The sequence below is a fragment of the Lactuca virosa genome, chromosome 5 (assembly GCF_052849685.1).
Source record: "Lactuca virosa cultivar CGN04683 chromosome 5, Lactuca_virosa_CGN04683_v6, whole genome shotgun sequence".
In the NCBI taxonomy this organism is placed as follows: Eukaryota; Viridiplantae; Streptophyta; class Magnoliopsida; order Asterales; family Asteraceae; genus Lactuca; species Lactuca virosa.
In genome coordinates, this window is record NC_136430.1 from 396,969,285 (window position 1) to 396,985,206 (window position 15,922).

Consider the following 15,922-nt stretch of genomic DNA (forward strand, 5'->3'; position numbering starts at 1 on the left):
GTCTTTTCTTGGACAAGGACGGGTTTAGGACCTTTTTTATGAATTTAAGGACCAAATAACACTAAGAATGGGAGTTCTTAGCATCAGGACTATGAAGATTATCATGCTCCAACAATGGGTCCAAAAAGATCCATAAAACAACACTAATATAGATCTAAGCTATTAATCATCAAGTTTGAGACTTTTTACCTCATAAAGTTGCCAAAGATGAATGAGATCCCAGATCTAGTGCTTCTCCTCAAGCTCAATGACCTTCTAGTTCTTCCAAGTCCTTCACCAAGCACAAGAACACACAAAAATCCACTCAAAACCTCTAGTTTCTCAACAAGGATCTCACGATACGATTTAGGGTTTTAGGGAGGCTGACGAGGGCTGGTAAGGAAAGATTAATTCCTCTAAATAGGGTGCAAAACCCTGGAAATTAGGGTTTCATCCCAGCCGGTCTACTCGTCTAGTTGAGGCCTCTCAACTCATCGAGTAGGTTACTTAAATCACGCGGTCCTGATAATCTCTACTCGACGAGTTTGGGGCTTCCAACTCGTCGAGTTGCTCTGTAAACATGAATAAATTTATAAATTAAATGCATACCAGGAACCAGGCGTTACAATTCTCCCCTACTTGTCTCAGACTTTGTCCTCGAAGTATGTTGTCTCGAATAACTCTAGATAATGCTCTCTCATCTCCTCATCGGGCTCCGAAGTCCACACTGACCCCTTGCGGTGCATCCACTGCACCTTCACTAACTGTACAACCTTGTTCCTCAAGGTTTCCGTCTTGCGATCCGGAATCGCCACTGGCCTCTCAATGTAGTTAAGGCTGTCATCCACCTGGATATCCTCTAAAGGCACAACTGCGGAGTCATCCACCAAGCACTTCCGCAGCTGGGAGACATGAAAAGTGTTGTGGATCTGGATGAGTTCTGCTGGAAGATCCAAACGATAGGCCACACAGACCACCCGATCTGAAACTCTAAAAGGACCGATATACCTGGGGTCCAACTTGCCCTGCTTCCTGAACCGGATGACACCTTTCTAAGGTGACACCTTCAAGAGGACCATATCCCCTACCTGAATCTCTAGGTCTGAACGGCGCTTGTCGGTATAGCTTTTCTGTCGACTCTGAGCAGTCTGGAGCCTGCTCCTGACCTGCTGGATCTTCTCTGTGGTCTTTAGTACCACCTCAGTACTCCCCATAACTCTCTGACCGACCTCGCCCCAACAGATTGGGGTCCTACACTTCCTCCCGTAGAGCATCTGATGCGGGCCCTAGTGTGGAGGATCGGGCCCTTGCGTTCCTAGAGGCCCACGATCGTGTGACTAAAGGGGCTTCACGGAAATGGCCATAACTTTGGCTACGAATCTCCGTTTCGGGCCTACGACCAGTCAAATCGAAGCTTGGAGCAAGGAGCACGTCTAGATAAGTACCCGAAGGGGACTTACCCATTTTTGAGTCCAGAAATCGCTTTCTAAATGGAGTTATGAACAATTTTGTTATTTTTCCTTAATTTTTGGGTTTTGTTTTTGGGTTTGTATTTGGCCCATGGACTTTTAGGGTTTCATTTTAATTTCTGCTTCTTATTTAACTGTTTTTGATGTAATTTGGATGGTCGGTCATCAATTTTATGAACTTTCGATTTTCTCCCAAATTATGTGTGTTAACCCAGATTTTGAAGCCAATCCCACGGTATTCGTAGAATCAACGTGGTTTTGAAGAGATTGTCTTGGATATTCTTTTAGAATCAACAGGTTCATTCTTGGTTATCTTTGTGTTGTTTTTTTGCGCTGCATCAGCATCTCAAATGGAGGTCGGTCTATGTTGGCGTGATAATTATTGTTATACGAAAATTCCGCTAACGGAAGATACGTATCCCAACTACTGCCGAAATCCAATACACATGCGTGCAGCATATCCTCGAGAGTCTGGATCGTCCTCTCACTCTGCCCATCAGTCTGTGGGTGAAAAGTTGTGCTGAAGTGAAGACGAGTACCCATCTCGTCGTGAAACCGCTTCCAAAACCTGGAAGTGAAGCGAATATCTCGGTCAGACACCACCGACACCGGCACACCGTGACATGCCACTACCTCGCGAACGTAGATCTCGGCTTGTAAAACCCGATCAGAATGTATCAATAGAAATCACTATAATTGGTGCGGAATCCCAATCAAGTGAATGACACAAATCATAGATATGAAATAAGAACACAGTGATGAATCTTCAATGCACACTATATTGATAATAGTCTAGTACATAAGATCCACAATTAATCTCTGAGTTCTCTCTTTGTCTCACAATTCTCGAAAAACAACCACCACCTAGAATAGGCTGATAACAAACATTTTATACCTAATACCTAGTTACAAAGGCCCAGCCTAATAACGCAACCGAAATCACATGGTGATTTCGGTCCAAAGACCACCGATATCATAGAGATTTCGGTCCAAAACCGAGAACTATAAAAGCCTTGAAAAGCAAAGTATAAACCACAAATTTATTTCATAACAATCTCCCCCTTGGTTTATAGCTTTCTTTTCTTTTCTGTCTTCCTTGATCTTGACTTTCAACTCTTTCCTCGATCTCTTCACGACTTGACTTTGAACGCACATTGGGTATAAAGGCTTCTTGTAAATCAGCACTTTCAGCTTTGAGAAACTTCAGAGATAATAACAGAGAGACCGGTTCTTCTGGATCACTTAAGCAAGTTCATAGATAGCATCAAATTGATTGAGGAGGCTTCAATGCAATTCGTCACATAACTTCAAAAACAGCTTCACCTTGCTTCTGGGGTTGACAGATTGTGTGTTGAAAGGTAATCTTCACTTCTTGTTCCTTCGAATGAATATTCTTTGTCGATCATAGTTGCGGCTTAAAAGTAACCATGACTAAAAAAGTCCATGTGGATCACAGAGTCATAAAGACCCTTCTCACCACAATTGTTCAAGGACCCAGCCTTGGCTCAGATGGAGACTACTCGCAGTATCTGTGTGAACACGGAGGAACGCACTGCGATTTGTTGAGTATCGGAGAACTACTCGTGGCTATTTTTGATGTTAGCCCCTGCATATCCTTGATCAAAGATCTCAATACAGTTTTTCAAGTTAACAAGTTAACTTGGCCCTTGGCGAGACGTTTAATGGTTTCTGAATCTCAGTTGAGTGTACCATTCTAGTGCCAGTGAGAGTTAATTAGGAATAACTCACAAAACCATCCTGTGACAAATTATCTGAAGACATATTTCCACAGTTTAGCATGACACGAGTTCAAGGCCCTTTGACAAGACATTCAGCGATAATTGTGCCTTGCGAGGTGCATCGCCCTAGTGTCAATAATCGTTAATTCCTTACCTGCGAAGAGTGTATCCGAAAATACATTTGAGTCTGTGAAGTTTTGCATGACAAAGAGAATTTCAAGACCCTGGGCGGGATGTTCGGCGATATCTATTTCCCGTTTGGGTGAATCACCCTGGTGCCATGACAGTTCTTAGGTAAAGATAACTGACAAGACCAATTTGACAATCTGTACAGTTTTAGGCTTCCAATTCCTTAAATACGACGATTCTTAGAAAGATACTGCCTAACTGACAGTTTGTACAGTTCCATGCCTTTAATTTCGTGAATACGATAGTTCTTTAGAGAGAAACTGTCTGACTGACACATTGTACGGTTTAATGCCTTCAATTCCTTGTGAAAGTAGTGTAAAGTGTAATTCCGTCAATTCCTTACAAGATTTCTTCTTGTACAGAAAAGTCCGACACAGTCTCCTTGAGTCTCTTCTTCTTTTGAATTCGCATTTTAAGACAAATGAAATTTTTTGAGATAAAAAATTAAAAATAAAATAAACTTAGCACACAATAAAAATAACTAAGAAATAAAATGAAATTAAAAATACGCTCAAAAGCAATAAATTTTATTTTTTTGGATTTTGGATTTTTTTTTTGTTTGGTTTTAATTCTCCCCTAAATTTGTGCATAGAGGAAAAATATGAACAAATTTAACAAAAACAAAAAATAAAATACAAAAATTTATGTCTGTCTTCAAAACGAATCATTTTATGAAAACTCAGGAGTATCGAGAAAATTCAAACTGTAATTCAGCAATTGAAGTTGCATCCAGATGACCCGAGAACAGCACGCAGACACAGCAACGTATTCAGCCTCAGCTATTTTTCAATTCCGGAACGAAGTTAACATATTCAAAACTCATCATGCCGTTAAATACGATCCCCATTTGTGATCTTTTCTTTCTTCCTTCCCGCAAAGGACACACATCCTCAATTAAAATTCTAAATGTCAAGCAGATGAGAGATGTCTCCTGTCATGTACCTGGAACAGCCATTATCAACATACCGAAGTCTGATGATATTCCTTCATAGCTGCTCCGACACATAGTGCGGGACTAGATGGTTTTTGGAACCCAGTCCATTTTGAAACTGAGTTTACCATTACTATGTACATAAGATACTCTTTCCCATGACATATCCTGTTTATCAGATAAGGAACATAAAGAAGTTACAGGACTTTTGGACGATTTTGAAATATGACCTTTGGGAACCCATTGGTAATTAGGTTTGGGTACTTTCTTGTTGGACCGAATGGGACCTTTCTCACTTGCCTTTGGGACATAACTACCTTTTGATTTAGGCTTTTATTGTGAGTGTGAGCTAGAGGACGACCCTTGAGATGAATTCGACCTCATCGATTTCGGTTTGGCTGAACCATCTCTTGAATTAGGTTTATTGTCCGACATACCCTTCTTGTCCTTGGGAATCTAATCCTTGGCTCTTTTAGCATTCCAATCACCATTGCGTGAACGTGACCTCGAAGGATTTCTTTTGGAAGATCTCTTCTTTGTCACGTTCAACCAACCTTGTTCATAGTAGGGAACAAATGAACGATGTGGGCAATTTCTAGCAATGTGACCAGGAGTCCCACAGTTAAAACAAGTCTGTCTTTTCAAATAAAGAAGATTGTGACTTGGTCCTTGTCCAAATGAAGTTTGTTTCGAGCAACTCCCACAAGCACAAGCACATGAACATTTATTAGACTGTTTAACGGATTTTTGTGGCTTGAATTTTTCAACAGTGGGAGTATCATCATCACACGTTTTTTAATCATTTGCAACAAACTAAAATTATTTTTGTTCTGCTCATTCCCATCTTGCACTGTGGCCTTATCTGCACATGAGGTAGAAACATTAGAATTGTTCACACTATCATTATTTATTGTCTCAACTACAGTAAGTTTGCCATACTGTAGGTGTGCTTCCCTTGCCTTTTCTTCCTCAGTCATAGGAGTAAAAGTGTAGTTATCATTAAATGGATGAGGAACACTATCATACCCTAGACCTACATTCTTTTTTTCTTGCCATCTAAGTTTCTTTTCAATCATTGTCTCAACTTTCTTACTCGACACATCAAATTTTTTAAAATGAAAATCTGTATTTTCAAACTTAATTTTCAATGTGTCAAGCTCGGCAGTTAGACTGGCAATCTTTTCTTTAGCATAATCATAATGTTCATATTTAGTGTTGTATTATTCCTTAATTCTTTTTAGATCTTTGGTTTGGGCTTCTAATTTTTCTTTTAAGGGTTTTTGGGCCTTTCTGAGAGTATACCCTTCATATTTAAGATCCTCAATTTCCCTAATTAATAACTCATTTTGCTCACGGTATTTATTTAATTTATCTTCACAGGACTGAGAGCATGGGGTTTCACTTACCTTCTTGTGATTGTTGTAGGAACTCATTATTTACCAACGAAAGGAGTTTGATTAAGTAAATGGATTTTGACCGAAAACCAAGGGAATAAATGCTTCTCTAACCGAAAACACCAATGGTCAACACTCTGTTGACCGAGAACCTTGAAAGTCAACCTTTTGTCTGAAATAAAACTTGACCGAGAACTTAGATTCTTGACCGAATACGAGGCTTCTAGACCGAGAACGATAGCCGAAATCTCAAAAACCGAGATGCTAACCGAGAATGTGAAGCCAAATGAGTAGACCGAAGACGTTTGACCGAAGACGTTGACCGAGAAGAGAAGTTGACCTAACCGAGAACCTTTGCTGCCGCCGAGAACTCCGAGACAGGAACCGAGAACTCCGAAGTTGACCTAACCGATAACCTTCGCTGCCGCCGAGAACTCCGAGACAGGAACCGAGAACTCCGAAGCTAACCTAACCGAGAACCTTCACTGCCGCCGAGAACTTTCAAACCCTAACCGAGGACGAGAGCCTGCCGCCGAGAACTCTTAGATTTTGACCGAAGACCTCCCAAAATATGCCAAAAACACGAAATTTGCAATCTATCACCACCAATCTTGATCAAAAACTCTAAAATAGTGACGAACACGAAGAACAATGGCAATAATTACGTCAAAAAGAACTTGAAAAACACCAAGAATACCAAGAAAAATTCCAAGAAACGGTTAAAATCTTGCCAATTCGATTGATACCAAACCTTGCTCTGATACTAGTTGTAAAACCCGATCTGAATGTATCAATCAATATCACTATAATTGGTGCGGAATCTCAATCAAGCGAATGCCACAAATTGTAAATATGAAATAAGAACACAATGATGAATCTTAAATGCACACTATATTGATAATAGTATAGTACATAAGATTCACAATTACTCTCTCGGTTCTCTCTTTTTCTCTCAGTTCTCGAAAAAACACCCTCCACCTAGAATAGGCTGATAACAAACATTTTATACCTAATACCTAGTTACAAAGGCCCAACCCAATAACCCAACGGAAATCACATGGTGATTTCGGTCCAAACACCACCGAGATCATAGAGATTTCGGTCCAAAACCGAGAACTATAAAAGCCTTGAAAAGCAAAGTATAAACCACAAATTTATGTCCTAACACGGCTAGCTTCTCAGCCGATATGCTCTCTTGGATTGGGATGAAATGAGCACTCTTGGTCAACTGATCCACGATGACCCAAATCGAATCCACTCCTTGTGCGGTCTTGGGAAGCTTCATGATGAAATCCATAGTAATATCTTCCCATTTTCCACACGGGAATATCCAACGGTTGCATCTTGTCGTGAGGTCGCTGGTGTTCAGCCTTAACTTTCCTGCAAGTCAAGCACCGCTCCACATACCATGTTATGTCCCGCTTCATGCAGGGCCACCAATAATCAGGGCAAAGATCTCTATACATCTTCTTCGCCCCGGGATGGATGGAGAATCTCGACTTGTCAGCCGCATCCATCGGAACCTGGCGTACACCGCCCCAGTAAGGAACCCAGACCCTCCGATGCAGGGTCAACAAACCGCGACTGTCGTAATCAAATGAGGCCACCTGGCCTACGATCCGTTCACACTTCCGGCTCTCTTCCTTCATACCCTTGACCTGTGCCTCCTAGATTCGCTCCAACAACGGAGTAATCATTATCATCCTCAAGCATATATCTCGTCTCGGAGCTGCAACCGCCTTACGGCTGAGCGCATCGGCCACTACATTGGCCTTCCCTGCGTGGTAGATGATCTCACAATCGTAGTCCTTCACCACATCTAACCACCGACGTTGTCTCATGTTCAGATTTGGCTGGTCCATCAGATACCTCAGGCTCTTGTGGTTCATCGTATCTTTGAGATACGAGCCACTCCCACACTTAGCTACTAAGCACACATACAAGTATCACAAAGACAACAAGTTTAACCAAATCTATCAATCAGATCTATATCCATACTCAAATAATGCTATGAGATACGGGCCTCGCCCACACTCCGCTATCTATGAGATACGAGCCTCACCCAAACTCAGCTACTAATCAATACACATAACATATATGGGCCGGCCTTGGTGCCTTCGACCCGTTCAAACCAAGAGGAAACTCACCTCATTGTCTGATGATAGCTGAAACGTCTCTGCCCGGAATCAGCTCCACTCACTCCCTGAACCAAAACAACCCCTTAGATACCATTCCACACTCAAAACCCTTAAAGGTCGACTCTGGTCAAGTCAAATTCAAATCAAAGTCAAAGTCAACGCTCCGAGTTGACTCAACTCGTCGAGTTCACCCTTCAACTCGTCGAGTTCTCATGAATCACAGAATCATGAAATCGCGATCTAACTCGTCGAGTTTTCCTCCAACTCGTCGAGTTCCCTTGTGGACTCGCCGAGTTCCTTCAACAGAATCGGGAATGTTCGACCCAACTCGTCGAGTTCCTCTGTGAACTCGTCGATTTCCTCGTATTTCTAGTCTATTCAACCCTTTCCTCAGATCTAAGGTTCCAGAATATAGATCTACATTATTCCCATGGTATATTTTTGTAAAGTCGACAACTTGATGGATTTGCATGCCTCAAATGGACCCAATCTCGAGATAAAGCAACCTATTTCTATGGACATGGTCTTTTCTTGGACAAGGACGGGTTTAGGACCCTTTTTATGAATCTATGGACCACATAACACTAAGAATGGGAGTTCTTAGCATCAGGACTATGAAGATTATCATGCTCCAACAATGGGGTCCAAAAAGATCCATAAAACAACACTAATATAGATCTAAGCTATTAATATCAAGTTTGAGACTTTTTACCTCAGAAAGTTGCCAAAGATAAAGGAGATCCCAGATCTAGTGCTTCTCCTCAAGCTCAATGACCTTCTAGTTCTTCCAAGTCCTTCACCAAGCACAAGAACACACAAAAATCCACTCAAAACCTCTAGTTTCTCAACAAGGAGCTCACAATACGATTTAGGGTTTTAGGGAGGCTGATGAGGGCTGGTGAGGAAAGATTAAGTCCTTTAAATAGGGTGCAAAACCCTGGAAATTAGGGTTTCATCCCAGCCAGTCTACTCGTCTAGTTGATGCCTCTCAACTCGTCGAGTAGGTTACTTAAATCACGCGGTCCTGATAATCTCTACTCGACGAGTTGGGGGCTTCCAACTCGTCGAGTTGCTCTGTAAACATGAATAAATTTATAAATTAAATGCATACCAAGAACCAGGCGTTACACATTCTCGAGGGTTATTTTCCTCAACAGTTCAATTTGAGTAGGGTCCATTGTTTAGGTTCATTAAGCGATTGACTGAAGAAGGCGAAAGACTTACAATTTGGTAATATGGCAAGTGGTGTTGGTCGGTACAATTGCATTCGATTGCTGCAATTCTATGCTCATTGTCGAAATGATAAACCCCTAAACCATGGGTTGCACATTTTTTTAGAGGTTGTCGAGGTAACCCTTCCATTCCTTACTCCAAATAACACCGCCGCTTGTTGATTGCTCCGGTCGCCGATCGCACCATCTCCAACAATCGATGTTGTCGGCAAGTCAACCTCGCCACACTGTCGCCATCCACAACGCTAACATTCGTTGATTCTCTTGTGCTACCCTTCACTAAAAAGCCTACAAGCGTTCAACCCATTCACGATTGGAAGAAATTGGAATCGATGGATGGAATCGGAAATCCACAACCAACAATCGAAACAATCGATTCAGAATCAAAAATCGTACCTTCAACAAAACAGAAGAACACAGTCGATACTTCAAGAGGAGTAAGCAATCGTGCCTTATTTCCAGGGACGGTGACAACAATAACCAACATCACAAACCAACACGGAAATTCACCCACCGCCACCGACAACAAACGGCGTCGCACCACCAACACCAGCAGCACCTGAATGCGTTCTTGGTTCTTATTGCTTCCCTCTCGAAGTAAAGTGGATAAATCGATTGTGGTTTGGAGTAGCATGGGTGAGACGGGGAAGATAACAAGAACAGATTTGGGAAGGAATTAGGATTTAATCAAAAGCTATAAGAGAAGCGGTGGATAGTCGGAGAGGCTTCTGGAAGAACGGTGGAAGCGGTGATCTTTGTAATCGAACCAGGTTAAGAAAAGAAACGAAAAAAATAAAATAAAATAGAAGCGGTCCAATAGGAACAGAGTACTGTTCACTAAGGTACCTCAGAAATAATTTTATAATAATAATAATAATAATAATAATAATAATAATAATAATAACTTTCAACACAATAATAATATTTGAAAATAAGTATTAAAAATGATAAATAAGAGGGTACCTGATCGTGATTTTCGAATTGTATGATATTCGTTTGCTTGTACAGACAAATTTAGTTTAATCTCAAATTAAGTTTTGTTTCCAAAAAAAAAAAAAAAAAAAAAAGAATACCGGTTAAAACTTTGGAATATTCCTTTTTTGCCGGTTTCGTAGATTTTGCCGGTATTCCGTCTTTTTTTGTTAATTCGGTCAAAATAGTAGGACTTGTCTAAATAATATGTTATTTTTTAACCAATAACCAAAATATTATGATTTTTCTGAAGATTACCTTCTTTAAACTAATATATATTCTTATTAATAAATCATTTATAAACATAATCTTGTTATTTTATCTTTTTAAAACTCAATAATTGAAATAATGTTACAAATGAGTCACAACTAACTCAAGCTCAACATGACAATTTTAGGTGATTTTTAAAGATCTATTGGATAGTTTAGAGATTCTTTAAGGGACAATTCAAAAAATATTTATCAAATTTATGTTGATGATCGTGAGCTTGATTTAAAATTTTAAAAATTCTAAAAGCATATTTATAAAAACCATTTGAAAAAAAAAGACGAGGATCGTGTAATGTAACCATCATTTGAGGAAGAATAACTACATTAACAATCACATTGACTTGGAAAATTGTTAAAAGGAATACTAGAGTTCAAATCAAATACATATTAGTGTTCGAAATACCACATAAAACTAGAATTTGAAGTTTAAACTCATCTATAGTTTTCTATCCATTTTAATTTATAAATAAAACACATTTTTTATATTATAAACAAAAAAATATACTTGTTGCAAATTTTTAGGAATGCAAAAAATAGCACAATCTTAATAAAAAAAAATCTTAATATTTGAGTTATTGGTTAAAAATAACGTAATCTTCAAAAAAAATCGTAATATTTTAACCAAATTAATGAAAAAAACAGGATAATGGCTAAATCTGTGTAACCGGCCAAAAAAATTTATTCTGGAGTTTTAGCCGATATACTGACTTTCTTGTAAACAAAATTTAATTTTGGATTAAACCATAAATTGACATAAAATATTAAAACTTTATCAAAATTTTCTATTTTTTTTATAGAACAAGGAAAATTAAAAATAATGTCAACGGATGACTAGCAATATACAAGAGTATCAATTACAACACAACCAAAAAAAACACAAAAGAACTAAAGTTAATTAGGTTAAATCATACATACTTATAAAGCTAACATTTTTCCTTGAACCCCATGCATTTGAAACCCCTATAAAAATTTGCAAACACCTCATGCATTTGAAACCTCCTATTTTAATGAATACCACTCAAAAGTCTCTTAATAATGATTAACAATTCAAAAGTTTTATAACTTATATAATATATTTAATAAACAATTAATGGATACTATACTATAAAAAGGTCAATCTTTTTTAGTAGACACACAAATACAAATCACATACAAAAGTCACAAAGAAAACAAGTTTAAATTTTTTTGTGTTGGTTTGAGGGCTTTGAACAGTTTTTCGAGCCATGTTATTATGTTGAAGTTTTTTATTTGTAAGTTTGTTATATACTAATTCTTTTTTATATTTTCTTGATTTAAGTATTCTTTTAAGAATATAATTGTATGTTGTGGTTGAAATTTTAATGTAAATTAGATTACATTCATGTTATCAATCATATGTTATGGAAGGTGATATATATAATAGTTAATTAACTATTGTATACATGTTTGTATGTTCATGTTGCTTCAAAACAATAATTAATTAAAAATCGTGGATATGTCATATTATCCATGTAAGCCTTTTTTAAAATGCAAATTGTCAATCTTATCACTTTATATTTTAGTATATGTTTAACATTTTAATTATAATAATAAGTGCTTTTTAAAAGTTTCTTTCACTTATTAAATAATAACAAGTGGTTTTAAAATCAATAAGCAATAATTATAAATAATAAAATCAAATTACATGGATATGTCATATTATCCATGCAAGTCTCTTTTGAAATGAAAATTGTCTATCTTATCACTTTATTATTTAGTGTATGTTTCACATTTTAATAATAATATTAAGTGTTTCTTAAAAGTCTTCTTTAACTTATTATTAATAATAAGTGGTTTAAAATTAATGAATAACAATTTTAAATGATAATAACATCAAATTATAAATTACATTTAGCTATAAATAAATTGTATTTTAAATGAACATCATTATTGAATTAGAAAATGATCTCATAAGTAAAAATATAATTAATCAATAATAATAATTGTTAAAAATAATACTAAATACATAATTATATTTAATTCTATTAATGAGGAATTTGGGTTGATGTCAATGAATATTATTGTTCAAAATAATTGAGATTATATATATATATATATATATATATATATATATATATATATATATATATATATATATATATAAAATTTAGGGTAAAAATATTATCTCAAAGTTAATGTCAATAACATAACCATTTTAAACATATATTTTTCAATATTTTAACAATATCTTTTAATCTTCGCCGCGCAACGCGCGGGAATTCGTCTAGTAAATTAATAAATGCTTGTGTATCTATTTATAGTTAGAGAAAATTCAAGGATTCGTCCATGGTCCAAGTGCCAAATTACGTAATTAGTCCATATTTTCAAAAATTAACTTGGATCGTCCCTTATATTGTTAAAAGTTGTACGTTTCGTCCCTAAAATCGTTTACCAGACATGAGCCCCCACCCTCATATACCTCTTCTTCATCTCTCGTCTCAAAGACTTTATTCCCCCTTGTTCATCACCAGAAACCACTGCCGGAAAAAAGATTCCCGTCAGATCAGCCACCACCATTATTCCTCTTTACAACCACCTGTCGTCTCCCATTTCTTTCTTTTCTCATCTAAAAGGAAATCAATGTAGAACAAGAGAATTAGTGAAAAATAAAACTCCACCTGAACCCATATGCTTCTTCTCATTCGTCTTCTCCAACCAATCTACCAGTTGAAGGCATGGTGGCGGTGGAGGCTCTAAGTTGAAATACGCTTCATTATCCCCTCCAGATCCAGAAATCGAGGTACATATTTGAGATAATGGTGGCGTTCAGTAGTTCTGGCGGAGACTGTGGTGATGGCGAACATCAAAACTTGTGAGATGAAGAGATTAATTTTTGGTGGTCGGTGGGTGTGATGCATTTCTCCAGCACCACTACCCAAAGGAATTAGAGAGTCGATCTCCATCATACAGATCGACAGAGTGAAGAGCAGATCCACAAAGCTACAACCCATTTAAGGTTTGGTGAGACAATCTTCGGAGTTTTCTAGATGAGTTTTCCGACTGCCCCCCATTCGAACACCACTTGTCATTGCTCCTAACCTCCTATTGGAGTTCAGATCCTAACGGTAATGTAGAAACTTGGGGAGGATTGCAGAGGCAGAGATGGTGAAGACGAATGTGGTGGCATAGGCGACGGAGCTTGTGGCGGTGTTAGTGTTGTTGCTGATGGTTACAGGTGGGTATCGTGGTATTGTTGATGCTCCATCGGTGGAGATGATGGTGTTGGTAACTTGGTTTCCAGGGAAGGTAGACGTAAAAGGGGGAAAGGGAAGGGGATGGAGGGAGGGAGAGGGAGGGGTGGGTTGGGGTGTGGTTGGTGGTGGGGTTATTTGGTTATATATTTTTATTTATTTTTTAATCCAAAAAAAGATAAATAAATAATTAAATAATTAAAAATATGTATATTAAGGGCAAAATATTCATTTTGTATATAGGTACTGTCCGAGTGAAAAAAAATTATACAACGAGCGACGGTCCGAATTAATTTTTGAAAATAAAGACTAAAAGTACAATTTAACTCTTGGACCAGATACGACTCATGTAATTTACTCTTATTATAATTACGATTCAAAATTCTAAAATTTGTTTTGAAAAGAAAGTACATATTAAGACATTATGTGATGTTTGCATCATCGAATCAGTATTAAGATACATTTATATCAAAACTTATTTGGTATTTGCCAAATTTTCATCATTCTCCATTTCTTCGTTCTTTCTTTTTTTTTAAAAAATAAATAAAACATAATTCGTTATATTTCAAAATATTTTCATTTTTATAAAAAATATTTTGTTTATTATAATCGTTCGACCTTTCGGACTCTATAAATACACCCCCAACCCAATGATATTCGACATCCCACAACACACTCATACACTCTCCAAAAACACATACTAGAAAGAATGGCAATTGGTGGAAAGGCGACGTTGGCGCTACTCCTCTGCGTCATGGTGGCAAACGTCGTGGAGGGTGAGGTGGTGACCTGCCAGATGGTGGTCAGTAGCATAACGCCGTGCGTCGGCTACCTCACCAGAGGAGGTACGGCGTCACCCTCTTGCTGCAGTGGGGTAAACTATCTTAACAAGGCTGCAGCAACAACCCCCGACCGCCAGACCGCTTGCAAGTGTCTGAAACAAGCCGCGAACATGTTGCCCGGACTCAACCTTGATGCCGCTGGTAGCCTCCCCATGAAATGCGGCGTTTACATTCCCTACGAGATCAGCCCTGATACTGACTGCGCAACGTAAATTTGAATCTTATTATAAACTTTAACACATACCTATATATAAAATCTTACATATTTCCCTAGGCACTAGAACCGTTTAATTATGCATGCATAAAAACGTTTGTTAGTTATCGTAATACAAATGTGTTGCTTTATTTCGTCGTTGAAGAAGATTTTACAAGTTCTAATTCCAAATTGGTTACAGGGTGCAATGAAGAGGTAACGAAAGGAGCATGCAAGCACCAGTAGAACATTGAATAAGGTTGGCGATGCCGCGATGATCGCGTACTCGTGTCCGTCTCCAGATAGCTAGCTATCATGTACTCGCAGGATGTTAATCCTCTGGAAGTGTGCGTCTTGTATCTTTTTTTTTTTCGTTGGTTGTATTTGGTGCTTGCTCTTGTTTGTTACGTTCAATAAATCTCGTTTTTTTCTGTCAGAATATATGACTTGCAAAGATTTGTTTTGTTGGTGACAGTTCTAACTAATTGCAGACAAAATCAACTATCTCATCTAGGAAATACCCTACTATACATGGTATATTTTGCTAAGGGCATCTATAATTAATCCACCCAACATTTTTTAAATGAATTTTTACATCTTGCTTTTAATATAATTCTATCAAAAAAAATTGATAACGCATTTAAATTTTACAAAGTTTAATGTAACATATATTTAAGAATTTAAAATGGTTTATTTTTTCAAGAGTTGCAGTGAACTCAATATCGAACAAAACATGCATCCTAAATTTGTAAATTTCAATTAATTGAATGTCAATTGATCAGTATGTCATTTTATTCGATTCTTCAATAAAACTATATGTTATTGATGGTCGAATGAAGGATAGGAAATAAGTTTGAGTGAAATAGTTTATAATTTATGTAATAACTCATGTAACATGGATAACAATAAGAAGTTCAGTTTTCTTAAGTATTAATTAATACTAATATTTAGTCCCCTCGTGCAGAGAACTTCTTTATAAGGTGGAATACAAAAATATAAAAATAAAGTTTTAATTCAAACAATTATATATCGAAGAGACGAACAAAAATAAAGTTTAAAAGTGTATATTTGTTAGTACAATACCACAAATGACAAGTAATTGAGAAATTATAAGAATAAAAAGTAATATTAATAATAATGAAAGTATACAAATAAATGGTAAATTACACCAATCGTCGCTCGTGCACATACCAGAAAACGTGTTTAGTCCCTACTTTAAAAAATTAACTCGGACCGTCCCTCATATCTTAAAAAGTTGCACGATTCGTCCCTAATGTCGTAAAAAGACTAATATACCCTAATCTATTACCTTTTTCATTTTTTATTATTATAATTAAATTACACTAGTACATAAATCATTTAATAA

General features: G+C 37.2%; 1 protein-coding gene across 1 annotated transcript in view; it reads left to right on the plus strand.

The window, feature by feature from the left end:
* Positions 1-14,790, plus strand: part of LOC145111547 (non-specific lipid-transfer protein 1-like) — a 58,140-nt gene extending 43,350 nt beyond the window's left edge. The window contains exon 2 of the mRNA XM_079047809.1: positions 14,759-14,790. Coding sequence (XP_078903935.1) covers positions 14,759-14,768 — 10 coding nt within the window. The 3' untranslated portion in view covers positions 14,769-14,790. The remainder of the gene's footprint in view (positions 1-14,758) is intronic.
* The last annotated feature ends 1,132 nt before the right edge of the window (positions 14,791-15,922 follow it).